Source organism: Acanthochromis polyacanthus, chromosome 23, assembly GCF_021347895.1.
Source record: "Acanthochromis polyacanthus isolate Apoly-LR-REF ecotype Palm Island chromosome 23, KAUST_Apoly_ChrSc, whole genome shotgun sequence".
In the NCBI taxonomy this organism is placed as follows: domain Eukaryota; kingdom Metazoa; phylum Chordata; class Actinopteri; family Pomacentridae; genus Acanthochromis; species Acanthochromis polyacanthus.
In genome coordinates, this window is record NC_067135.1 from 19,788,495 (window position 1) to 19,816,485 (window position 27,991).

Genomic DNA, 27,991 nt, shown 5'->3' on the forward strand with positions numbered 1-27,991 from the left:
AAATTAGCCTATTCAGATTAAAAGAAAAACACTATACAGAATTTTTCAGAATCAGTTTGAACATGGACTCTGAATCTGTGAACGGCTTGGTTCAAGCTTTGTTAAAACATTTAAGCTTTTTACTGTTTTTTTTTAAGAAATTGGTTGTGATTTTGTTTTACTTTCTTCTGATAGTGACAGAATGAGCTGGGGAAGCACTTTGAACTCTTAAAGGAGTGCCCAGCTAAGACTGCGACTCTAGTACTGGCTTAGTTTTATTACTTGGTTTAAGCAGTTTCAGGTCTTATATGTTTGGGAGTGAAGGCCCAGCAATTGGAATCTCTAAGGCTGTAGCTGTACAAGTTGTACAAAACTGTAAGAGATGGGGCCAGATTGTAATGAAGCTGAAAAAAGCAAAGCCAGTTTGTAATTATTCACTCTGATAATGTTGTTCCAGTATGAATTCATTTGACGTTTTTATATTTGCTACAAGAAGTGTAAAAGATGAAAAGTCAACCTCATTTTGAGATATTTTTGTAATCTAAAAAATAATCCCTATACTGTGACACACATATACTCTATACACTATGCACATTAGAATTATGTGTTCTAATATATTCTACAAATACAAATAAAATAAAGACAGGAACACCAACCTGTTCAGTGTTTACTGGTAACATTGACACATAATGGAAGTCAGTAGAGGCAATTGGACCCTTTAGAAACATGAACTGTCAGAGATACAGTAGCCTACGTGTCAACATATCACTGAAGTACGTTTGTCCTCTTCATTACACAATGAAGAAGCCCAACCCATCAAATCCAGTTCTTTAGTCGGTTTAATTACATAATGATGGCACTGATCAAACAGCACTTTATTCCTAACATGAACAGGAGATGAGAACATAAAAAAATATGTTTATTTTAAAGAGTATACACAAAACAATGCATCATCTTGCCTGATACGTATTCATATAAAATCCAGGCATATCTGTCACTTAAAACAATTATTGCTCCACAAAAATGTGGCAACAGATTAGAAAACTACCCTTCCCTGTATACTTTGCGAACGACAGTTGAACCACGAGCCAATCTGCGCCATGTTAGCCTGTCACGTGACGTAGAGTGAGTTCCTGCTGTGGCTTGAAGGAAACAGATCGACATTCAGCCACGGGAGAATCGCACTTTGCGGGTAAGTTAAGACATTTGGCCGCTAAGAGGCCGCCTGAGTTCATATTAAGTGTTCTTTGGAGGGCTTTGCCCTTGGTTTCGGTGCACTGTAGGTCAGAAATGACCTGAATTTCTTGTGGAACAAGCTGTCGTTCCGTTTAGGCCTACGCTATTTCCTGGTGTAACTCCACAGATGTGCCTATTGGAATGGCCAAGTTGGAAAAGTTCACTTTTGAGGCTTTACGTGAGCTTTGTTCTTCTCCACACCGACTTTAGCTATTGTATGGGCTCAGATTTAGTACTGAGTATTTCCCTATTGTGAAGTGGAGTTCATTCTCGATGGTGATGAAGAGTGAAAGGAACACTTTGGCTCTGTGTGCATACCTTTGAACTGTGTATTGACACCGCAAACCATTCCTTAGACCACTCAGGTTATTTTGTCCGTGGTAATTGCTAGCTAACCGTACCACCCCGTATTACATTGTGCCACAGACCCATTTACTGATTTTATTCAAAACAAGAATCGTAAGTTATTTTTTAAGGAGCAGCCATTTTTAGTCCTGAACGAGTTTGTTTTTCACAGCATTTTGTCATTCTATTTACCGGAGCTGATTTTAAGTCGTGAAATATATAATATCGTACATTTGTAAATGTCAGAATGTATACGTGTGTAAAAGTGTGTGTCTGAGGATGTATGTCCAAGGTAAGACTAGAGGCTTCTCTGTGCTCCACCACCTAGCTAGCCTCTACTGTAGCCATGTGAGGTGTTCAGGTAACATCGGTAAATTGTCTATTGATATGCAGGTGTTCAACAACTGAGACATTTTAGACAACTTGCACGTCAATATATATTTTCTCCTTTTAGTATATGCGCTGCAATCAGGTGAAGAAGAGCATTATTTTGTTGATTTTATTCATTTGTTTTATGTTTTAAGTGAAAGCAGCATTGTGTTTATTGAAATGTGAAAATGCATAAAAAATTGTGTCTGTAAAAGCTTGGTAGTGGTCAAAGTAATTGTTTTTAATCATTGTGGGAATTATCATGCAGGCTTTGTCAGCTGTACAGAAACATTTAAGTTCAGAAAGAATAATGATGAACAAAGACACCATTACCATTTGACTATTTAGACCAGCATCGCAAAGACCTGTAGCATGAGTGCAGAGCCAGATCTGAATGCCATCCAGTGTAACAACTATGCCAAATGTCTTTGGCAGTGTTTCAACTTTTAAAAAGAATTTTTAATTATTTAATTATCTTTGCAGAGTGACTTCCTTAAAAAAAACAATCACCGTAATCATTCCGGAACAATAACATGAGTACGCAACACTACTCAAAAACAGACTGAAGGATTTGGATGATTTTTTTGGGAAGGTCAGAAATGACACAAGGAACAAGTGGTTACAGTTTGGCAGTGATGCTGCTTATAGTCTGGATCAACAGATTTGTTCAAGATTTCTGTATCATTGCGAGATAGCGGCACAGTGTCACTGTAACTATCACTACAAGTGAACGCGACGTCAACTGCCTGCTGACGATCACATGATTGCGATCCTACTACAAATCGACCACTGCGGACTTATCGAGACTTATCTGTCGGAAATTATACAACGACTGAGCAGCCTTGGTGGAGTACTGCGCTCTTTGAGTGCCTTTCTTGTTCCAAATAGATTTATTCAAGTCATGTGGTGGAAATTCCTGCGTTTCTTAACATTGCAGAGAAAATAAATATCACTATCAGTTTTATCCAGTATTGTGAAGAACTAATACTAATAGCTTTTCCGAGTATATCCAGTTGTGGGTCGTAAACTGTGGCTGTTTGAACAGACTTACTCACCCTGTGGTTCTGGTTAAGTCAGTCATTGTGGCTGCCAGTCATCTTCACTGCAGAACAGTTATTGGTTTAAAAATTGTTCTCTAAAATACTGTTCGCTATCCAGGTTTATTGTGAGATTAAAAGCTCTGCACTGATCATCAAAGTAAAACTATCATTCGCTGATGGTGATGTTAATGTGTTGCTATCCCAGTTGCATAATTATCAAGCTTTAGCCAACATAGTTCTGTGGTTTGTCACAGTTACGTTGCCTCGTATGTTGTAATTTTCAGCAAGCTTTTATATTGGATTTGTAAATATGTTGCGTCCAATATTGTACAACTTTTTCCTTCCAATTGTTTGTTAATTTAGAAAGAAAAAACTAAATAAATTTGTTAAAGTTTTCATTATAAACTGAATGTTTATTACTCCATCGGTTGATTTTTGTTTCATAGAAAGCAAAAGTTAATCATAGATTTGGCTATGTTCAAATCTCAAAAATGTTTGTCACCTTAAGGGGACATTTACCCTAAATTACCTCCATGCAAAAGCAATCATGCCAGATTTGTCGCTACATATTTTGGCTGCAGTGTTTTAATAACCAAATTCAGAAGATTATGTTAATGTTAACAGATCAGAATTTGTCAAGTATATATTTTTGAATATTTTAACTGTAAAATATGGCTTTTGGTGTCAATTTTGGTTTTAAAAATACATACATCCAGATTCATGATTTCTATCAGCAGCTGTTTATAGAAAAGAATAAATGAACAAGAATTTAAAAAAAAAAATCTGTCTGACATTTAAAGGCAACATAGTGTACTTATGGTTTCAGCACATGCCACACAGACATGTTTTAGCTGATGCTATAAAGGTACGGTGCAGTCATTTGATCAGACATTGGGAGCTTACTTTCCACAGGCTATAATTATTCACATAGGCTTTTAATTCTTCAAACTCCACCCTTCTCCCACAGCCTTTCGCGGAATGAGGAAGTATTTACTGCTCGTAGTTTCATGTGCAGTCACTTTAGAAAACATTCAGACCCATTACTTGTTGCACATATTTGATTATCGTACAGTTCATGTTAAATGCCTACATTTGCCCATCAAACTATACTCCACAACAAAACAAAAGTGTTTTTTAGAAATGTTGCAGAATATTATATTTTAAAAAAATCTCAGTTCTAAAAATATTTACACCCTTTCCTGTGGAAATCTAAATTGTGTACTGCTGTCTCTTGTTTGCCTTAGTTTTGCTGGAGATGTGGCTAGAACTTGATTGTCCATCTGTGGAAAGCTGAAAGGCTTTTGGTTGTTCTCTTAGATGGACTCCTTACTGATGCTGTAACAGCAACCTCTGTCAGCATCCTTATGATGTACAGTTCAGCTGAGTGTCCACTTTTTGCAGCAATTAAAATTTACCTCCCTTGTAGACCCACGCACTGTAATAAGTGTGTTAGACCCCACCAAAAAAATAAGAAAAAAACCTCTGACAAACATTTGGGAGAGACTCATGCCACAACAAACCCACTTGTCTATGTCGCTGCCTTTCTTTAGGGGATGTGCAGTTTTGGTAATGTTATGTTAATTAAGTGTGAGATTCTGTGTTGCGTTAAAGTCCTGATGCCACACTATAAGGGCCCTGCATCATAAATATAATTTTAAAAAATGGGTGTGACAAAAACTATATGGAATAATCCTATATGCACAGAAGAGCAAAATTATGTTTGCTCCCAGCAGTCCCACTAATTATTGTATATGTTAAATTTATGTTAAAAATGTATCTTGGATGGTATACTGTACTGTTTCCAGATTTGAAGCTTTCAATTATTGCTATTGATGCTGACCTACAAAGTCCAGTTTGTGTCTGTAAGGTTGTTTTTAGTCAGTTGTTTGGTCAGTAGAAAGGCTGTTATTGCTTTATATTTTTTTAAAGTGACCATGCAAGTTGGCAGCATGGCTTGTCATCCACACTAATTTGGGTAAAAGTAAGCCAGCTTCATGACGCAGAAAATCTTGACTCAATCCCAGTTTAGCTTGCTGACCTTCTGATGTCACTCATTAACGTAGGTCTCTGATTGAGACAATTTTTCAAGCAGATTGTAGGGTACTGCTCTGTTATGTAGTTTTAGGATGGTTCATTTTTTCAGTAGATAAGGTGAATTAAAGAAAATGGTTGTAAAACACAGGTTTCTGAGAGGTGTTGCCATGACTACTGAGATCCAGTATTAGAGATAACCATTCCTAGTGCGGAACACCTCTCACTTCCCTTACTTTTACCTAATTACTGTGTGTTTTATTGGAAGTGTTAGAAGTGGACTTGTTAGTTAATGATACAAGCTAATGGTACAAGTGGGCTTATTTATGTTCAAAGGTCTCTCAACCGGAGTCAACTGGTGGTCAACTCTAATCTAAATTTGCTGCTTTCGTTTTGATTTTTCCCTCAGATAGATAGCTATAAAACCTACCTCTTAAACAACATAGTCATTTAAGTGGGATTTGATTTATTTATTGGCTTGCACATATTTTTCCTCCATCCCATAAATTCGCTTGGGCCTCACCTGATACTGTATAATCCTATGTAATTTTCATGCCATTTGGTCACAGTGTGCCTTCCAAACAGGTGAACGTTTTATGGTGAGAAAATTGGGTGATGTTGATTCACAAACTGATTCTGCTGAGTATCGTTGGCATTTTGAAATGTGGACTCATAGTGACTGAAAAATAAAAGCTGATGATCATTGGATGATAACATTAACGGTGGCTGTATCTGTCATTCTCAGCCTGTGGAAGCCCCCTCCCTGAGCGATGGCCTCACCTGTCTCGGTCTACAACTCTAATGCCTTGGACGCACACATTTCCAATGTACGTGGATTTATGAGTGTGTTTTGTCTCTCTTTATAGTGGATCTGCAATGCTGTGTACTAGTGTACCAGTGTCCACTAATTAGAAATACAGCAGTGAACAAATGTTTACATACATTTGTAAAGACCCTGTATGTTACAGCAGTCTTGAGTTTCCAGTGACTCCTTCAACTCTTTAATTTTCTATGATAGAGTCATTGAAACATGTCCATCTTTCTCACACAAAAAAAACCAAACAATCACGCATTTCAGTTCTTTCATGGATTTTCCTCTGCAATTATGATAACATCTGCTGGGTCAAAAATATACATACAGCAATTCTAATATTTGGTTAAATATCCTTTGGCCGTTTTCACCTCAGTTAGGCACCTTTCGTAGCTGTTCACAAGCTTCTGGGGGGCTTCTATTTGTATCTTTTACCACTCCTCTTAACAGAATTAATGCTGTTCACTGAAATTTGTAGAATTTTTGACACGGACCTGTTTGTTCAGCACGGTCCCCAATCCTCGACAGGGTTTAAGTCAGGACTTTGGTAAGGCAAGTCTACACCCGTAGTCTGATTTAGTCTTCTTTTTTTTTTTTTTGCCACTTTTGTTGTGTGTTTGGTCTTATGTCTTGCTATAGCACCCAGCTACATCCAAGACCCAACCTTCTGGTTAATGATTTTAGGTTTTTCTGAAAAATGTGGAAGTAATTCTCCATCTTCATTATTCCTTTTACTTTGTTCAACTGGCAGCAAAACAGCCCCGGAGCATAATGCTACCACCACCATGCTTCACAGTAGGTTTGGTCTTCTTGGGGTTAAGGGCTTCACCCTCTCCCCTCCAAACATATTGCTAATCATTGTGGCCAAAAGCAAAACATTTTATTAATCTGACCACAAAACTTTTCTTCCAAATTCTTTTCTTTGTCTATGTGATCAGCAGCAAACTTCAGTCGAGCTTTAAGGTGGAGAAAAGGCTTCCTTCTTGCACAGCAGTCTTTTAGACCATGTTGATGTAAAACACACTTGACTTTGGATGCTGCCTCCTGTATTTCAGCAGCTTCTAATTCATTGCAGGCATTCTGTGAATCACCTTTTTGGAGATTTTTATTTTTCTGGTTCTTGACCAGCTGTCTTTCAGCAGCAGGTGATCACTTGTTTTTCTTTCCTGGTTGTGGCAGTGATACAACCGTGGAAAGCACTTCACAAACAGTTGTTTGCACAGTTGATTTTGGGATTTGAAGCGTCAACTTTCTCGGCTTGTTCAAGTCAGGGATTTGCTTCTCAGATCTGCACTCAGCTCCTTAGACTTTTGGCTGGTAGTGTTTGTAGCAGTAGTGTCAGATGTGGTAGTTAAACTCATGAAGTCCTCTCTGTCATAGTCTATCAGTTCAGGTGCTTAAAAGGAAACTTTCCATGTTTAAGATGTCCCATCTCACTGGTCTCTGAAGTGGTCCAGCTTGATACTGATTTGCTCTTTCTTTCCTGAGTTTAGTACCTTTTACTAAAAGATACTCGAACTTTCTGAGGTTTGACTTGAACTGTTGACTGTTTCATTTTTATAGTTTTCACATGACTACCTTCCATCTTTGGGAAACCTCTTACTTTTCTAAGAACTTCTGATTTTGGCATCCTTTATGATTCCTCTGACCTGCTTGGGATCAGGTGTGCTTAGAGAATGCCTTCATGTTGCTGTTTACCCTCTGAGGTGCTCTTTCTTCATCTTTCGAGAAGGGCTGGTCGAGGTTAACGGATGACACGGCCACTGTGACTAATGTAAACTAATTTCAGAACATCTTGCTCACAGTTTTCTTCCTGAATGAATGTCTCATGAGAGACATACTCATTTTAGGTGTTGGAGGGCTTTTTGGAGAATTTTTTTTGTTTGTCTGCTGCAGATTTGTGCCTGTTGGAATGGGAAAGGCTTTTATTTTGCTAGTGTAGTAGTAGCCAGAAGGGAACTTAGGCCTGGATCTGGAGGGAGTCACCAGACCAGCAGCAGTCCTCCTCACTCCAGTATTTTTTGTGAAACCTAAACATTTTTTGATGATGCCATGACAAAAATTACGTATTTTAAATCACTGTAAAGAAAGAGTTTCTTGTCTTTAGTTTAATATGAACATTCTCTTTAGGCATAATTATTGTGTCCCTGCTGTAAATAATTTATCAGGTTAATAGAATTGTGAAGCACTAAAAACACAGAATTAGTGATTCCCTCTGTGGAGCCAGATATCTGCCTTCAGTACTATACAATACCTTTATTAATCCCCAAAGGGAAATCCAATATAATAATGTAATGGTATAATTGTAAACTTTTGTTATATTACACATTTTTGACAGTTAATGGGTTGGTTACTGTTGTTATATTTGCATAGTTATTAATGTTGATGGTTTAAATCTTACAACATTTGTTTTACCTTTTATTTTTTTGTTTCTTTGCCCTTGTATATAACTTATCTCTAAAATACAAAATGAATAAAGGACACACATATTGATTGGTTCTACAACTTTTGGTGTGTGTTGTTTATAGACTCCCAGAGAGTCTCTGAAGATGGAGTTGTTAGCTGATGTCTCTCTACTGCCAGGAGAGGAAAGAATTATAGGTAAGTACAATTTGCTATAGCTGTTCATTCTGTTCAGAAGAATTAATTCTCATTGTCAGTTAAACTCATACAAATATATCTTCTTGTCTTTCTTTGTCACCAGTTTTATACAAACTCAGCCAGCAGTGGTATACCTGTCATCAGTTCACAAATGACTGGGTAGCTTACTGTATGGGTGTGCTATTACACTCAGAGTAGAAGGTTCTGTTATGGCCCACCTTTTTGATGCACGCTTCTCTTATTCCGCTTCCTTTTATGTACATATATGGAGATTATTTTTTTCGCTCACACTGCTGACTGTGTACATAAAGGAATAATGGCATCTGAACCAGAGTAGATATGAAAAAGGGAACCTACTCTGGGTGCAAAATCAGATAAAAGGGAAGATTAGTAGGAGTGAAATCAATCTGTTTGTGTGTTTTCCGTTTTCAGATAAAGATATCATCTACATGTGTCACTTCAATGGAGCTGTGAAAGGCAAAGTGTTGATCACGAACTACAGACTCTACTTCAAGAGCTCAGATGCTGTAAGTCCTATTAAACTCATATGGGGTCATTCACTGGCTCTGGTACGTGTGTGTCATGGAAGCATTCTGCTAATCTACAAGCGATTGGTTTAAATCTAACACTGTATCTGTTTCTGCTGTATTTAACATGGTGCACCACTCCTTTGATCTGTTATTACAGGCTGAATCTTCTACATTTTTCTTGAGGGGCTGCCCAATTTTCACCTGAATAAGCACCGTGCATGCCTCATAATCATTCACAATATTTAATCACCACCATAATATTTGCCTTTTTCTGCAATAACGAAAATGTATTTTGACCACTTCAGGCTAACAGAAACAATCTAACACAAGATTCATAGATTATCTTCTCATAAAAAGAGCTTACATTGTTGTCTTTATATAGCACTAGTATAGTATAGTGTGTACAACTATACAAATAATGAAGCTGCTCTTATTACTAGGCATTGCTTTGTCACACACTCATTTTGAGCTACACATGCTGCATGTGGAACTAGACTTAGCATACATTTTTCAGCCACATGTACTCGTGTGGATTTCTACCAGGTAAAGGAAGTGCAGGACTTTCTTATTAAATTTTCTGTGGAACCAAAAGGGGTAATTTACATTTGTCAGGGAGGGATATGAGTTGTTTTTTGGTTGTTTTTTTTTTACACAGACTCTCAGTTTCCTAACAGTACTTGGCGTCATTTGAAGCAACAGCTAATATACACTGGTGTTCAAAGAACGTGCCTCATCTAGGAATTTGCATTTCTAAGTTTGCCAGTTGCTCTCCAGGGTGTGTTTACATAGCTGAAAATACTAAATAATAGGGGTGTAACGAAATGGTCAACTCACGAAATGATACGAAATACGAAACAGGGCTCACGATACGAAATACTCACGATATGAAATAAAGATTAAAGAAAATCCCCAACAGTAGGAAGTTATGCAAAAATCTAATTTTCTTTATTTTCTTCCTTATGCAGACATACAAAAAATAATGCTGCATCAGTACAAAATAAACGCTCTTTGAAAAAAAATATTTTGCACACGGTTTTTGTTTTATCCGCCATCTTCTCACCGTTCTCTCATCGTTTACATAGGAAGCCAAAATAGATCCACACAACCGATTTATTTGACGATGGAGCATCCGCTAATTCCTCAGCCTCGTCTTCCTCCGTTTTGAAGCGAGTGTTTTGCTACGGTAGGCGAGGAGGGTCAAAAATCATCAGTCTTAGTGGTGCACGGCGCCCCTTTGCGTTTTTTATTTCGTGCGTCTTTGAATTTTATTTTGTCGTTTTTTATTTCGCGAAATTTCGTGCCACGAAATTTCTTTACACCCCTACTAAATAATGCAGTATCACACCTTGTGTCACATCAAATTATTTGATGCAGTCTTTATCAGGTATTGCCATGGTTATTCAGGAAAAAAAAATGCAATTTAAAGGCATGCGCTTTCTTTGAATGCAACTGTATTTATATGAGTGGGTCGTTTTCTGCTTACATATATAGATTACAATTTTTAACACTCAGAATAGAATCCAGTGTATTCAAAGTTCTGCCTTGTGGCACTTTGTATTGATTGGTCATAATGACACTATTCAGGATAGTGTGTTGTCTTGGTGTATGATCTTCCAGCTTGTAACATGGAATATTATGTCTCCAAAGTACATATTCCAGAAGGGGTTATTACTTTTATTTTGCTTGTTGGAGACTATTTAATTGGTATACTTGTGTGCTTGTTGTGTGTGACATATTTTGTGTGTTGCTGAGTGGGATGACGTGCTTGCTTTTGTGTGTTGTAGGATGTTACAGTGATGCTGGACGTTCCTCTGGGTGCTATCAGTCGAGTGGAGAAGATGGGTGGGGCATCAAGCAGAGGAGAAAATTCCTACGGCCTGGATATTACCTGCAAGGTGTTTGTGCACTTTGTTTATTTATTGGCCATTTGTTTATTTATAGGCATGGTGATCTGATGGTCATCTTTTAATGCTACCAAAATGATTAATAGGTCAATTTCTGTGTAATTAGTCCTAAATAGCTGCTATGATTTGTGTAATGATAACTGTTAAAGGGAGAATTCAGACACAGTGTGGCAGTGGCACTGATGTGCTGTGAAAACCATTATTTCACTGTAACATGGTGCCTTGGATAGTGGTTTGTCATTATGCGGAGCAAAGCACCAAAGATTAAGTTCAGGTTAGTTGAACTTTGACCTGCTGTGACAAATATCTGCATGACCAGTGGACACATGGCATCCAGCTAGGAATGGAAGGCAAAATGGAGGAAAAGTTGATGTGGGGGTGTGCATGAATTCGCCAATTTATACAACACGAGTTTGAGTATCAAGACCTTAGGAGGAAGCCACTTTCCCTTGTGACTCCCTGGGGGTTGTGCCGAATAAAGCAGCAGCCGCAGAACATATCACTTTGTGTCTAAAAGCACCATAACTTATAGCAATGATGTGTATAGTGTTAAAAGTTACATAATGCATGAAAGTCTACTGAGGACGATTTCCTGTCATTGTATTTGTATCTGAGCCATTGTATACATTCACTACAGCCTAACAAGTCCATGACTGAAAACCAGACATTGAGTTTTAATATAGTATAAATTCTGCCAGTGATCATTAGGGCTGGACCCGAATATCCGAATATTCGTTCGCTACGGCAGTATCCGGATATTAATTTTAGTATCCGAATATTCAATATTCATATTGGGTCTAAATACTCAGGCGGATCTCTTCTGGTCCGTGAGACCAGACGAATAAATCCGAATATTTGGGCCATCTCCGCCACCCCCCACCCCCCCTCCCGTCAGACGTTATGGGGCGGAACGAATATTCGGATATTCGTCTTTAATAGGGCCCGAATATCCGGAGACCAGAAACCACTATTCGGGCCAGCCCTAGTGATCATCCATGGACACGGAAAACTTCTTGAAAATACTTCTCGAGTTTGGAATACTGTTTTGCATGCCTTATCTGTTTTGTGTGGGATTCTGTGTTTTGACTGTAAATTTGTTGATCTTCTTTGTCCCCAAGGACATGAGGAACTTAAAGTTTGCCTTAAAGCAGGAAGGTCACAGCAGAAGAGACATCTTTGATCTCCTCTTCAGACATGCCTTCCCCCTCTCACATGGTTTGGTAAGCTGGTAATACCTGCTGCCATCTAATGGCTAATGAATGTTCTTGAATGTGGAAAAGGGAGACACACAGTACCAGTCGAAAATTTGGACACACCATAGCAGTTATTTTATACATTGTAGATTATTACTGAAGACATCAAAACTTTGAAAGAACACATATGGAATTATGTTGTAAGCAAAAAAAAGTTTGTTTTATATTTTAGATTAGAAAAACCAGCTCATTCTAGAGCACAGTGAACATTTTGCACAAAGAGAGCATATTTTAAATCGAATGCTTCACGGTCTTCTATTGTCAAATTAGTCCAGATTTAAACATTGACTGTATTTATAAGAGCAAAAAACATTTAAATCTACCCAGTGCTGGCTGAGAGAGAACATTTTTCTGCGTGTAGTCATCCTCCATTTGTTTCAAAGCCAAGCATTCATGCAAATGTTGAGATGCAGAGAAGCAGCCCCCTCATATGCCATGACACACAGCTACCCACCCACATCACAGCTACATCTGCTTGGCTAATGTTCGTACATGCTAGAATTTGTGTCAAGCTTTACACAGGACACATTTATGCCTGTGGTTAGAGCCAGTAGACACGATGAAATACCTGTGCTTTAATTCTCTGCTTGGAAGCTGAATTAAACAACAACAAAGCAAATGGTAATAAACTATTTATCCTGTGGACAAAACCATAAAGCGACCAGTGCTGCTGCTGTAATATGAATGTAGTCTATAAATGAAATCTCTGTCTCTTGCCTCCATGCAGCCTCTATTTGCATATGTGACACAGGAGAAGTATGCTGAGAATGGGTGGAACATTTACAAACCTGTAGAGGAGTTCAGACGGCAGGTAAGAAGGAAGACGAGTGCAGCATAACGATTACTTTTACATTACTATTAGTCTGCGATACCAATTCTTGTATATAGTTTTGTAATGTTGGCATGTTATGTGGAGATAAGGTAGAGTTGGGAGATTCCAAGTAAATCATAAACATCTAAAATGTGTATTAGGCAGTCTAAGCAATACGTACTTTGTAGAACTGAGTTTGGGTTCAAAGTAAAATTTGAATCACTCTGCATTAGCAATACAGTGTCATAGTCACAAATTGATGATGATCACTTTCTCCTCCAGGGCTTACCTAATAACAAGTGGCGTATTACATTCATCAATAAGAGCTATGATCTGTGTGACACCTACCCCACTGTGCTGGCTGTTCCCTTTAAAAGTAAAGAGGAGGACCTGAGACGAGTGGCTGCCTTCCGGTCAAGAGCACGCATACCGGTGAGGGCAAAACTGATCTACATAGAACGAAACTCTTGTTACGCAAAGTCAAGAACTTAAAATGTGCAATTTTGAGAAAATTAATCTTAACCCAAGATCCATTTACTCACAATCACATTAACCTCTATGTCAAGGAAATATATTGGATTAATAGTAGAATTGGAAAACACAAACAGCACTTGTAGAAGAATCAAGATTTTTTTTAATCTCTTCATGGAAATTGTTGAAAATTTACAACTAAACAATGGCATTAACAGGCAAAAGGTGAGTGCATCAGTGGATAAAAAGAAGTATAACGGGTGCTCTTCAGGATCTAGTGGAAAAAATCCATTCAAACAGCAAAAAGAAGAGCGGTCTGAGGCACTCCGAGTACCTAAAAGTCCTTTAATAACTCACTGACAGCAGTTATCGTTTGTGATATCCGCTCACAAAAGCCGATATATCGAAAAATTAAGCAGTTTGGTCTGCTTGCTTAAGAAAACTGTTAAAATAACAATAGTTTAATAATTTTTTTGGTTGTCTTTGCCCTTATAGCTAATGTCCTATCATGCATTGAGTGATTTTGAATTTGAAATTCAAAAATGTACCCCCTAATACTTGCTTTATCATACAGTCATTATGAACCGAGTTGTAATTGAAGTTGTCTCTTCCAAATTTTGTTGTGCTTTGATTTGTATGGGAATCAATGGAGTCCAAACATAGTTTTGAAGTTGTGAATTTTACAGACATCCTGTGCTTTGTCTCACGTCAGAAATAGTCACATCAACATTGTGCTGCAGCGTAATCTGTAAGCAGCTGCATAGTGTTTTTCTGTGTCTGATATGAGGGCCAATGTGACCATCCGTATAGCAGACCATCGCATACCTACTGTATGCTGTCTACGTTTAAGCAGGTGTGACAGGCCAGATAAACCCCCCGGCCAAAGTATCCAAGGGTATAAACTGGCCTAGGCCAAAGTTTACTCCGGGATATACTCTGGCCTTGACCAGTTTAAAATACTTGATTTACTTTCATTGATTTGTGTGATAAAATTAATTTGATTGATGTAATCTCATGTTACACGTGATGTATTTTAGCCAGGAAGGGTATTTTCTGGGCGAGGCTATTTCAGCCCTGGGGTATAAATTGGGCTAAGCTAAAGCATGCTTTAGCCAGGGGTTTAATCTGGCATGTTACACACAGATCAAGTCAATCTTAGTTTAAGCACGAGTCAAAAACAATATAAAGACATCTGGAAATCCGTTAGACAGAAACAATTGAAAGCAACACCAGCCAATGTGGCTGTTCTTTCATAATGCTTTGCTTACATTTTTCTTGCTTTCAAATTCAGTTGTTCCTTTGATTTGAACTCTTTATATTGTAATTGGTTTCAGACCATGCTAGTTATATTCTTTCATAATGATTTGCTTGCTGGGCATAACTCTTTGTAAAAACAAAAACTGAGTAGCTTAACAATTAAGACTATAACATGCTTTATCTTTATGTGTCAACAGGTATAAACTGGGCTAGACCAGAGTATACCCCGGTGTATACTTTGGCCTGGAGGGGTATGAAGTGGCTTAGGACAAAATATACCCCAGGGCATTCTTTGGCCTAGTCCACTTTATAGCCGGATGTACTTTGGCCGAGGACCTGTTAAACCAACATTAGTCTGGGCACAAGGATGTGGAAAACATCAATTGACCCTTTGGCTATAAACTAATTCCATGCACTGTAGAAAACAAACCCTACAGTGCCTAAAAAAGTATTCTCCCTCCTTGGAGGTGTTTCCCTTTAGTTACTTCTCAACATTGAATCATGGTCAGGATAATTTTGCTCTTCCAGCGAGAATTTCCAGACTCATGTTAAAGTAGAACAGATTTCAACAGAATAATCTCAATTAATCAAAAATGTATAATGTAACATAAGTTTTCACATTCACCCTCTCCAAATCAATAATTTGGCAGCAATTAGAGCAGCGTGGATAAGTCTCAATCACCTTGCACATCTTGACACTGCAGTTTTACTTCATTTTTCATTGCAAAGCTGCTTAAGCCCAGTCAAGTTGCATAAGGATCGTGAGTGAATATCCTGTTTCAAGTCTGTATGTCACATAAAATTTTAATTAGGTGTGCCATTTGTTGTCATTTAAAGTACCTGGCCATCATTCCTTGTCCTACAATATTGACAGGCATCTATAAATGCACGTCTTTGTGCCTTAGGTTCTATCATGGATCCACAGGGAGAACCAAGCAGTGATTGCCCGCTGCAGTCAGCCTCTTGTTGGCATGTCTGGTAAAAGAAACCGGGACGATGAACGCTACCTGGACCTGATCAGGGAGGCAAACGACACCACCAAGCTCACTATATACGATGCTCGGCCCAGCGTCAATGCAGTGGCTAACAAGGTGAGGAGTGACAGACACATGAGGGTGGAACAGGTTGCAATACTCTGCACCTGTCTTAAATAGGAAAATAGTGACAACAATGCATTGTGTAACATGATTGTGAATTGTTAGCCTAAAAATGTTCAGTTTAGAATGATGGAAAACAGAGAAAAGAAGCAACTCCTGACACAAGCTGTTTGTTCTCTATTGTTTTACGTTTAAAGCACACAACTAAAAAGATGAATGCAATGACTTTTCTTGTCGCTGACAAAATATACACAAATCTTCTGATATCTAGCCAAAACATTATTAGATGATGACAGAATCAGAGTGAAATAATTTCTTCAGTATTGTTACAACACAGACATCAGCTATGGAATCAAAAATTATTTAAGAAAAATGACTAGATGCTGCCAGTTTTGGTAGATTGAGTATGGAAGAAAGTTGTTTGAGTGTTTAGATAATGAATCGTAGAGCTTCCTGATGTTCAAATGTCCTCTAATGCCTGCATACACACGTGGACAAAATTGTTGGTACCCCTCAGTTAAAGAAGGAAAAACCCACAATTCTCACTGAAATCACTTGAAACTCACAAAAGTAACAATAAATAAAAATTTATTGAAAATTAAATAATCAAAAACAGCCATTACTTTTGAATTGTTGTTTAACATAATTATTTAAAAAAACAAACTAATGAAACAGGCCTGGACAAAAATGATGGTACCTCTATAAAAGATTGAAAACTATTTGACCAGAGTGACATGATTAACTCAGGTGTGTCATTTAATTGACATCACAGGTGTTTCCAAACTCATAATCAGGCAGTCTGCCTATTTAAAGGGAGACAAGTAGTCACCCTGCTGTTTGGTGAAAAGGTGTGTACCACACTGAACATGGACAACAGAAAGCGAAGGAGAGAATTGTCCCAGGACATCTGAAAAAAAATTATAGACAAACATCTTAAAGGTAAAGGCTATAAGACCATCTCTAAACAGCTTGAAGTTCCTGTGACAACAGTGGCTCATATTATTCAGAAGTTCAAGACCCACGGGACAGTAGCCAACCTCCCTGGACGTGGCCGCAAGAGGAAAATTGATGACAAATTGAAGAGACGGATCGTTGGAATTGTATCCAAAGAGCCCAGAGCAACCTCCAAAGAAATTAAAGGTGAACTCCAAGGCCAAGGTACATCAGTGTCAGATCGCACCATTCGTCGTTGTTTGAGCCAAAGTGGACTTCATGGGAGACGACCAAGGAGGACACCACTGCTGAAAAAAACTCCTAAAAAAGCGAGACTGGAATTTGCAAAAATGCATGTTGACAAGCCACAAAGCTTCTGGAAGAATGTCCTTTGGACAGATGAGACCAAACTGGAGCTTTTTGGTAAGGCACATCAACTCTATGTTCATAGACTCAAAAACCAAGCATACGAAGAAAAGAACACTGTCCCTACGGTGAAACATGGAGGAGGCTCAGTAATGTTTTGGGGCTGCTTTGCTGCATCTGGCACAGGGTGTCTTGAAAGTGTGCAAGGTACGATGAAATCTGAAGACTATCAAGGCATTCTGGAGAGAAATGTGCTGCCTAGTGTCAGAAAGCTTGGTCTCAGTCGCAGGTCATGGGTCTTCCAACAGGACAACCATCCAAAACAGCCAAAAACACCCAAGAATGGCTGCGAGAAAAGCGTTGGACTATTCTAAAGTGGCCTTCTGTGAGCCCAGATCTGAATCCCATTGAACATATGTGGAAGGAGCTGAAACATGCCATTTGGAGAAGACACCCATCAAACCTGAGACAACTGGAGCTGTTTGCTCATGAGGAGTGGGCCAAAATACCTGTTGACAGCTGCAGAACGCTCATTGACAAATACAGAAATCGTTTAATTGCAGTGATTGCCTCAAAAGGTTGTGCAACAAAATATTAAGTTATGGGTACCATCATTTTTGTCCAGCCCTATTTCATTAGTTTGTTTTTAAAAATAATTATGTTAATCAACAATTCAAAAGTGATGGCTGATTTTGATTATTTAATTTTCAATAAATTTTTATTTATTGTTACTTTTGTGAGTTTCAAGTGATTTCAGTGAGAATTGTGGGTTTTTCCTTCTTTATCTGAGGTTTACCAACAATTTTGTCCTCGTGTGTATGTACAATTGAGTGCTCAAACTTTGCAATCTTCAGGCCACTGGAGGAGGCTACGAGGGTGATGAATACCAAAACGCAGAGCTTGTCTTCCTGGACATCCAGAATATCCACGTCATGAGGGAATCCCTGAAGAAGCTTAAAGATATTGTCTACCCCAATGTGGAGGAATCCCACTGGCTGTCCAGTCTAGAGTCTACACACTGGCTAGAACATGTAAAGGTCAGAAAAAAACCATCTATTTCCACAATAAAATTCTGAAATCACCAAGGCGTAGTTTATCATTTTTAGTTAATGTATTGTTCCTTCTGCTCAATCCTTTTCTTGTGCAAGTAGCTTGTGTTGTCGGGAGCCATCCAAGTAGCAGACAAGGTTTCCAGTGGAAACTCAGTGGTGGTCCACTGTAGTGACGGCTGGGACCGAACTGCTCAGCTTACGTCTCTGGCCATGCTGATGTTGGACAGCCACTATCGCACCCTGAGAGGATTCCAGGTCAGTTACTGCACAGACATGAAGGGGAAACTGCTGAAATATGGGCAAAAAAAGTTGTCGAATTGGAAAGTTCACCCCAGTTGTGAGCAGCACAATGTTTTTTTGTATTGTTTTTGTGCCATACCATCCAGTAGTTGCACTGTAGCTATAAATAATGGAATGTAACTTTTATTACCAGTCTGGCTTTTACAATCAAGGTTTAGGGAAATGAACTGACAGAAATGAAGTTAATTATTGTTTGTGTGTTTGTAGGTGCTGATTGAAAAAGAATGGATCAGCTTTGGGCATAAATTTGCCTCAGTGAGTAACAGTTTAACAACACTTGTATTTAGGATGAACTACGCTAACTGTGTTGTGAATCCATACTCAATATTGTGTGATAGTTTAAAGGAATATTCAAAAAATATGAGTCAGACATTTTTACAAGTAATGACTCCGATAACTAAATGTGTGTGTTTGTGTGTGTGCTTATAGAGGATAGGTCACGGTGACAAAAATCATGCCGATCAGGACAGATCGCCCATCTTTGTTCAGTTCATCGACTGCGTATGGCAAATGACTAAACAGGTATGTTCAACACATGTGAATTATCCAGCACTACCCAAGTGTTAATGCAACTACAGAGTTCTTAACATTACTTGTTGCTTGTAACTGAAATGACATTGGGTTTTTGATAACTAGCAGGGCAAGTTTATTTGTCAAGTTCAGGTCCTGTGTCACCAACAGGCAGCCTTGTTTTACTTATGTAAGCACATCAGTCAGTGCAGGGAATGAGGTCTTAAGTGCATGGACTTTGCGGGTGTCTTCATCTGCTATTTTGGTTCATCTGTGTGCAGAGGTGCTAAATTTGCAGAAAGTGTTTGAGTGAAGTGCAGTATAGACCAGGGGTTGTGGGAAGTAATTAATTCAGTGTCAGCCAACACTGATCAGTGCTAACATCATTGGACTCGTAGCACTGAATGGCCTCAGCACAGTGACAACAGCTTAAATATAGACACAGATATCATGTTGTTTTCTAGTGTATATCCAGGCGTGAAGACGCAGCATGAGAAATCTGCTGCCAAGTGCAGACAGAGTAAGTTTTTCATTTAATTTGAAACCCATAAAGATTTAGAGAACACAATACTCCGCCAAGGCTGCTCATTCCACCATATGGCATTGTTAGAAATGCAGTATTTGTTTATTAGTTATTGATGATCCGACATCACGGCAACATAAAATGTGGCCTTTTGATGTAGATGTACCCACAAACATAATGATGCTGCACTTAGCACAGGCATGTGTTATGCATGTGTTATGCATGTGTACGTTATGTACGGATAACGACTCACATGACCTAAATATGTAGCGGGCGGAGGGAATTGATAGGACTCGGAAACATTCCCACAATTTAATCAGTTGTTCCTTGTATCATTTCCGACGGATAAGTCCCGATAAGTCCGCAGTGGGATCGCAATCATGTGATCGTCAACAGGCAGCTGACATTGTTTACTTGTTGTCGTAGTTACAGTGACGCTGCGTTGCTATCACGCAATGATACAGAAATCTTAAGTAAATCCATGGATCCAGACTATAAGCCGCATCACTGCCAAAGCCTAATCAGTTGGTCCTCATGTCAGTTCTGACCTTCTCTAAAAATGTTCTCAAAATCCATTAGTCTGTTTTTGAGTAATGTTGCTAACAGACAGACAAACCAACACTGATCGTCATATAACTCTGCAACATTCCTTAGCAGAGTAACAATGATTTGTTGAAGCTGTTTATGTGGTCACATGATTTGTCTAAGTTTTACTGTTTGTCATGTTGTAATATTCTAGGTGATGTGACAGTATTTGCACCACAGTATATTTTAAAAATACAGCATGAAACACCACTTTAATGATGTCATTAAAAAACTGATTAAAAACTGTTGTAACAGAAGCAATGACCCACATAATCAGTGAGTGCCAGTTATCATGGCATGGCATCATTTTTGGATACAAAGAACTCCTACTCCTACCTGAAAATATTAAGTGAGAAGATGGAAGATTCTTGAGAAATCCCTTAGGATCTGTTACTGTTTCTACAAATTTTGTTATTTATAACTGAAATGATTGTATATAATTCTCCAGCTTTTGTGTTAATTAATCCCCTTTTTTTGTCAATTTTCAAATTACAAAAATACCAAATATATATATGCATATATATGTGTGTGTATATATATATTTATACACACATACGTATATATAGCAGTTTATAGGGAAGATATAGGGGAAAACCATGTTGGGGACAAAAAAAGAAATCATTCCACTTTTAATATACTAAAACATATTGTCTGCGGTTTGTGTGATGGTTGATGCTAGAGGTAGGGACCCGTACCTGTAGCATCTGTACTAGAGGTACGGACCGTTAAGGTCACTGAAGAGCTGGCGCCGGTTAACTACTATTTGCTGCACATTACAGGCAGTTTATATGAATGACTCTGACGGCGAACATTGTATAATTTAACCAAAAATACACCGTCTCCTCTCACACTTTAGACAATGTAGTTTTTACGCTTTTAGACGCCGTGTCTAAATTGTTTGAAGTCCAGTTCCTATTAATTAGTTTACCGCGTTCAGTGGTGGAAGCGGCTGACGAACTCCATTGCAAATGTTCCCATTTAATTTCGGACGCTAATTTACAAGATAAAGTTAAGGATGTCGAATATGAAACAAACACTCGTGAATGGTGAGGAGCAGCTCTTTAATTCGGCATGAATTAAAAAAAAACCACAAACTCGATTTACTGTGACATTGTGAGATTTGTTTGTGGTTATGTAACTTAGCCATTCAACAGAGTCCGCTAACATTAAATTGACTGACGTGCAGTGTCTGTGTTGACAGACGTAGAAAATACGTCAGGGTTTTGTTTAGGTTGTTAATATGTAATAGTCTGTCGCTACTTTTGAAGGTAAAAAAAAATACTTGTAGTTTGCTGGCTGTTAGTTCCACCATTTGTTTTGTTTGCTGTTTGTGCTTTATTAGAACAGGGTCACGTGAATAAAAAGTTTTCCTATTTTTAATAGTAGTGCTGATTTCAAACCCCAAATCGCTGTCCGTGAAAAAGTCAGATAATGATATTTATAAGACATTATGCATGATAGAAAAGAGAACAGCAGATGACTGACATGACAGGCTCGGCACGCAGATTCACCTCGAATCACGGAAGCGCCTTCATCACTCGGATTACCAAACCGGCTCATTAATATTTATGTACGTCGGATTACCAGCCAATCACAAAGCGCGTTCATCAGCCGGCTCATTAATATTCATGTACGTCTCATTAATATTTATGATAAGGGAAAGTGCCGTATCCGTAGGCCACAGGCTACGGGTACGGGTCCGTATCTGTAGACACTACCTTGTGGGATTTCAATATGTTGCGCTGACTGATAAACATCTACCACACATGTAGAATATACCTTCAAGAATAAATAAACACTGTGAAATCTGAGATGACTGATGTCCTCTTTGAATCGTGACTGGTTACCTGTCCTCTCCTGTCAGTTTCCTACAGCCTTTGAGTTTAATGAGCACCTCCTGCTGACTATCCTGGATCATCTCTACAGCTGCCGCTTCGGGACTTTCCTCTACAACTGTGAAAGTGCACGAGATCAGCATGTAAGCTAGCATGGATAGAAAGACATTGTTTTCCCTTAGCTGTCCTACAACATGCATGCAAGCATTGCTTTGACTTTTAGCTTGTTCTGTACTCGTTTTGCAAATGTGACACCCCCTGTATTACAGGAGGTGCGGTTGAAGACAGTGTCTCTGTGGTCCCTGGTCAACAGTAAGATGGATATTTATTTAAACCCCTTCTACACCCCGGAGTCTGGCAGGGTCCTCTACCCTGTTGCCAGCATGCGCCACTTGGAGCTTTGGGTGACCTACTACATCCGCTGGAACCCACGTATACGGCAACAGGTAGGCTCATCTCATTTGGCTAATTTCAGCCTCTTCCTCTACTCTGTGTGTGTGCATGTGCCTGTGTGACTCAAAAAAAACACCCCAAGCATAAAAAAACTGAGATTCATTGTAAAAGAAGGACTCTTGATTTGAAATAAAGAAAAGGAGAAAGTTTGCTGAAACATGAGGTTGGTTCAGCTGTAATCATTGCCATACAGGGGCTGAAAAACCACTCAACTCACATAGTTTCCAGGCTGAATTAAAATCTTTGACTGGGAATCGTATATGAGGCAAGTTAATCCCATCTCCCCCTAGAGAAATAATTCTAATGGGGCTTAACTCTCCTGGTCAGAGAATGAACTCACCAAACGTGCATTCAAAACTAATAAAACATTTGAATTGTCGTCGTCTTCTTCCGTATGACATTTTGTTACTAGTGGTGTTGTCTTTCAATGTGTATTTGTACTGCCTGTGACTTTAAATGCTGTGTGTGTGTTCCAGCAGCAGAGTCCAGTGGAACAGCGCTACAAGGAGCTGTTGGCCCTCAGAGACGAGTACTTGAAGAAGCTGGAGCAGCTGCAGCTGTCGGATTCCTCCACTTCCTCCCGTCTGGCTAACAGCCCCACAGCCAACACCTCCTCCACCACCTCAACACCAACACAGCAATACACACACCTACAGACTCCCTTTTGAGGGCTGGTAACACACACTTGCTCACTCACAGATATCAGATCTACTTGTTGACTTGCACTTACGTCCTCTTTGCTCCAATTTGTGTTTCACACACACACACACACGCAGGGAATTCATTAGTATTGTGCAGTCCTAAGTGTGGATAACAAAGAATGCTAATAAGATTTAGATTTGATGGCTATATTTAATACCATAGTGGTGATAATGGTGATTTATGCAATATGTCACAGTACAGCCTTGTCTCAAGACTTTTGTATACACACACTCATCATACAATGAAGCCTTAAAGACATTCACTGGCTTTAAGTCCAAGGGCTTGAACACACAAGACACAGCGGTTGTGTTCACACAAGGAACAGAGCAAAGCTGAAGTGTTTATTTGTCTGTATGTCCTGCTGTGATTACAGATTAATGAGAATAGTTGAGCATTAAAATTCTTTCGTCACCTTAGGAAAAATAGTCTGGCAAGAAATGTTTAATTCAAGTCTTCTGAATCGCTTTTTCAGGCGCTTTTAATTTGAAAGTTACACAAAGTGTTTGACACCCTAAGATGCTGCTGAGATTAGTTTATCAAATGACATGAGAACTGATGTTGTGATTTAAAAAGTTAGAAGCAGGAAAGCCTCAGGCAGCCATGAGTGGAGATGCTGGTGAAGAAAAATTGACAGCAGAGACGAAACATTTTTTTCATTTTGATATAATGTATAGCTGAGTTTGATAGTGTTTCAGAGATTTCAAAATGTTTGTAAGTTAAACACATTTCACAGTTAGATGTCAGGAAACTGCACACACTTAGCCCAGCTTGACCCTGTGCTGCTTCACACCGTTGATGTCCTGTGTGAGCAAAGCGTAATGCTAACCACGATGTTGTACAACTCACTTCTCACACTGTTCCTCCGTGCTGCATGGCTGCGAAGTGTTGCCCAATCCTACAGGGGATCGATCAAAAGTGCTGCAGAGCTAATGCAGCAGCGTTGGAGGCCCCTACAGGAGATGTCACTGTAGTTTCCAAACAAGTGTTATATGCTGAGTGTGGTCAGATTTGGACGGAGTAGTGTGGAATTTTTCCATTGTCACCTGAGGATGGAAGCTGTCAGTAAAGCTCACATCCTGAGTTATGACATTGAGAACAAATATAGTTCTGACCAACAGTAGACTTTGGTTGGAATTAATCAGCAAATTACCTGTATGAATGCAGCTTTGATAAAGTTTAAAATATCTATATATATACCGGTATTTCAGGTGCTCAAGATAGTAAAAGGAAATGAAATGATGCTGGCTTCTAACTCTGAATCACCTCTTGTACTTTATGGAGAAAGTAGCCAAAGCCCATGAATACAATTTGTAGATATTTTTGTTTCAACCTTACTGAACATTCACATTGAATCTTGAAGTACATGTGCCTTTTGGACAAGTGTTGGCTTGTGCTTATATATGGGAGCTTCATGTAAGAATTATTGGGCAGTATACATTGGATCCAAGTAATTTATTCAGTCTCAAAATGATGAGGTAGTACTACAGTATCATCATTTTGGCATTTTGAGGTAGTCACATTTTTGAATTCTAATAATTGCGAAAGTCTAGCCTAGTAGTCATCCAGGTCATGGTAACTGTAGGAACTTCAGTTAGTAAAAATAATATGACCTAGTATGGCAAAAAAAAAAAAAAGCTTTTTAAAGCAACATATTTTTGATTTTTATATAAAAATATATATTTTGTTTAAGTTAACTGTCAAAATATTTCCTAAACAATATCAAATAAATTAAAATATACTCGAGTTTCATTAGGATCACATAGTATGATCTTTTTTTTTCTTGACTCAAATGAGCTTCCTTAAAATTCCCCAATACAAATCCATGAAACCCAATTTGTTCAAAAAGCACATGCTTTGAGAGTTGAAGTGCTTTAATGGAGCTGGCGTCTACAGAGCGGTGTACAAAGTCAAACTCCAGACATCACAGACAACAGTGTGTGTATTAATAACAGGAATGCTGAGAACAGAATCATTTTTTTTTCTACCACGACAATTAAATTAGACTATTTCCAGAAAGTACCTGACACAAGGATTTTGCTGCTAACAGCTCTTATTTGGGTTGGTTTTAACATTTGATACAAATTCAGAAAATAATCGGAAAATAACATATTTTTGCTACATCGTTCAGTCTGTCTGTTTATTACAATCACGCCTGTCACTATATATGTTCACTTAGTTTATAAGGACGCTTGATTTCAATCTTGGTTACTTAGGAGATTAGGGCTTCATTTGAGGAGGACAAAATGAAAATGTTTTAAGTGTGATAGTTTTTGCCACCACAGCGCATAATCAGTCAGAGATCATTTCAATAACGTGTTAAATTCTGGTTGTTGTGTCATTTGGACATGATTCAAAACAAGCAAAAGGCCAGTGGATAACTATTAAAAGCAGCTCCGGAACCATGCTGGTAGTGCTGCATTGTGGAAGGGGAAACAGTCAAATGTTTTTTTTGAAACTGATGCAGGTTAGAGATATCTTAAAGTCTACATGGAGCACCACTGTTGATGCAGTCCTCGGCCTAAATCTGTAACATTTTCTAAATCGCCTTTTCCACACACGGATGTTAGTGTAACCCTGAACTTTTAATAACAGTGGTTTTATTCAAATAAGCTCTTTACTGTTCTTTAGTCTTGACATTGACTCTTCAAAAACTGGATAGAATCTCTTTGACTTGTTAATAGTAGCCAGTAGAGTTGCACAGTGTGAGCAGTTGTGTTTCCAGAAAGATTTTCCCCACGAGTTAGCAGACGTATGGATAAATTAATATTAACTTTCAATAATTCAGCAGTGTTTCCTGCTGAGGACCGTGTTGACACAGCCGTTCTGTTAGCTTGGATACATGAAAAAGCAATCATATGTCACGAAACAGACATATCTGTAGTCTGTCATTTGCCCTAATTTAAATATGTCAATAACAGAATTTAAGCTTGGTGATTAAGAGGTTTCTCTCCTGTGGTTAACTTCTATAATGTACACAGGAAACAGAATGGGACTTCTGAAACCCTAAACACCCAAAACATGTCTCCCTGCTGTGTTTTTTTTTTTTTTTTACATCAGCCTTGAATTCCCAGAAATACAGCCTTCCTGTTGAAAAGCCTGCTCAGACAATACATTTTCCTCCTCACATCGTGTTCAACTCAATGGGTTTTCAGCAAATTGAGAAAAATGTATGTACAGTGTAAGACTTTCATTTGTCAGTGAGGTGTACGTCATTTTGTGAAGCGCTTCAGGTTATGTCCAGATTTGTGCCTTGACTCTTGTGAGAATCACCTTCATCTCTACAAAGAGACACACTCGAGCTGTCTTGGGCCATGTTTGAGATTGACGTCTTTGTAGTTCAGGGTTCCAAAGAAAAAAAAAAAAACCTCACATCCTTGAATTGAGGAGGAAGCAGAGCTATGTCTGTTTAAAGTGGGAGGAAGAGGGTGATCACTGCAGGGATTCCTCGGGTAACTACAGAGGGTAGAAGAAAAGACAGTTGACTAAGGTAAATTCTCTGTGTGAAAGGAAGCCTCTGTTTATCTCCTTAATTCCCACACTGTATGATGCAGTACCTGTTCAAACAGAGCAATAAAAAACGCATTTTAGTAGGTCTGTGGCATGTTTCGCCTTAATTAGTGCGAAGTAAGACGGTCAACAGTGCAGTGGGTTTGATACAGATCTTCATCTATGTGCAAATCCTGCAAGCCCACGGAAGGGGCCGAGAGTCGCTATATTTGTGCTTTTTTTGTTTTATTCCTGGGGCTTGGCACAGCACCTCTACTTGTTCTGCAGTGGTTTTGTTCTGTCCTCCCTTTACCCGGTGTGTCACTTGGTCAGTAATAACGTCTTGGTAAAGATGGCATAACTGGGGAGAGATCTTTCTAATGTATTACAGTTGAAAATAAACAAACCCAACTTCGTCAGGACCTGTTGGCTTCTGATTGGGTGGCAGCTCTACTCATACCACCTGTTCACTGATTTATTTTATAGTGGTTGAACGACATTCATATGAACTGCTGTTTAAGCATACTTGGTCCCTTTATCTTTCTAGTTTCCAAACAAATGTCAATTTACAGACTGACTAGAAGTTCTCATCAAGGCACCAGACGTAACTATGACAAAATAAGGGAGCAGAGATCTCAAACATGACCCGTTTTTATGACTGGAAGGATGAAAGAGAGGGTGATCAGAGTGCAATCTGAGTCCCGTGTTCACAGAGAGGTGGATAAAAGATTCTACCAAATGGATACTTTGGACAAAAATTTGGTGTACTTGATCAAAGGTTTGAAATTGACTGAGAAGGTTAAGCAACATGAAACATATGTGTTGGTTCCAGGGTTGTGTTGTTAGGGAAAAACAGATAAAAATCTATTTTTTTTATTTTTTACTTTGTACAAGCACCATGATGTAATTACCTCAATCAAAACCTATTTTACTGTCTAAAGTTCTATTGTTGTAAGATACAATTATTTTATGTAGTGTAAAATCTTCCAGTTTTATAATAAAGGAAAGTAATGTTGGTTCAGAAATTGTTGGTATAAATTGTGGATTTCTGCTCCATTGGGTCAAATTGTTCTGTTTTATATTTAAGGGCATTTTTATTAGGGGTTGTACTCATTTACCCAGGAGCAAAAGGCAGAAGTTTCTAGATACTGTTAAACCTTAACATCTTCCTGTCTGTTCTCTGCGGGTCTTTACCTTTGAGATTCTCTCTGGCTTTGTGGTGATGACTCTGAGACGTACTTGTTCATTTCAGTTTCACTCTTTCATTAATGTAGGGATTGTAGTTTGAGGGTATTGTGTCATATTATAGCCTGCTTTGTCATAAATACACATGAAATGTGTTTGAGGATCTTCTTTGTATCAACAAAAAGGTGAAATCTGAAAACATTTCAAATGTACTTCTTTTAATCATGTTATCTCCTCTCCACAGTTTGTTGGATGGCTCTTTTTATGTAAATATTACTGATTAAATTAATTTAAGAATTTCTGACAGACTCCCTGCATGTGTTGTT

The 27,991-nt window shown here is 38.6% G+C and overlaps 1 protein-coding gene across 3 annotated transcripts; it reads left to right on the forward strand.

Moving 5' to 3' along the window:
* Positions 1-1,081: 1,081 nt before the first annotated feature.
* Positions 1,082-27,966, forward strand: mtm1 (myotubularin 1). Of its 3 annotated transcripts, none has more exons than XM_022211558.2 (16): positions 1,082-1,171; positions 5,746-5,827; positions 8,340-8,412; positions 8,845-8,939; positions 10,727-10,837; positions 11,965-12,066; positions 12,827-12,910; positions 13,193-13,342; positions 15,544-15,729; positions 17,889-18,071; positions 18,186-18,341; positions 18,594-18,641; positions 18,816-18,908; positions 21,869-21,982; positions 22,109-22,285; positions 22,769-27,966. In XM_022211558.2, the coding sequence occupies exons 2-16, from the start codon at positions 5,771-5,773 to the stop codon at positions 22,958-22,960; spliced, it is 1,821 nt and encodes a 606-aa protein (XP_022067250.1). In that variant the 5' UTR covers positions 1,082-1,171; positions 5,746-5,770; the 3' UTR covers positions 22,961-27,966. The 3 variants fall into 3 exon arrangements, with proteins under 3 accessions (XP_022067250.1, XP_022067251.1, XP_022067253.1); XM_022211559.2 differs by having other exon boundaries at positions 22,772-27,966; XM_022211561.2 differs by lacking the exon at positions 5,746-5,827 and having other exon boundaries at positions 1,092-1,171.
* The last annotated feature ends 25 nt before the right edge of the window (positions 27,967-27,991 follow it).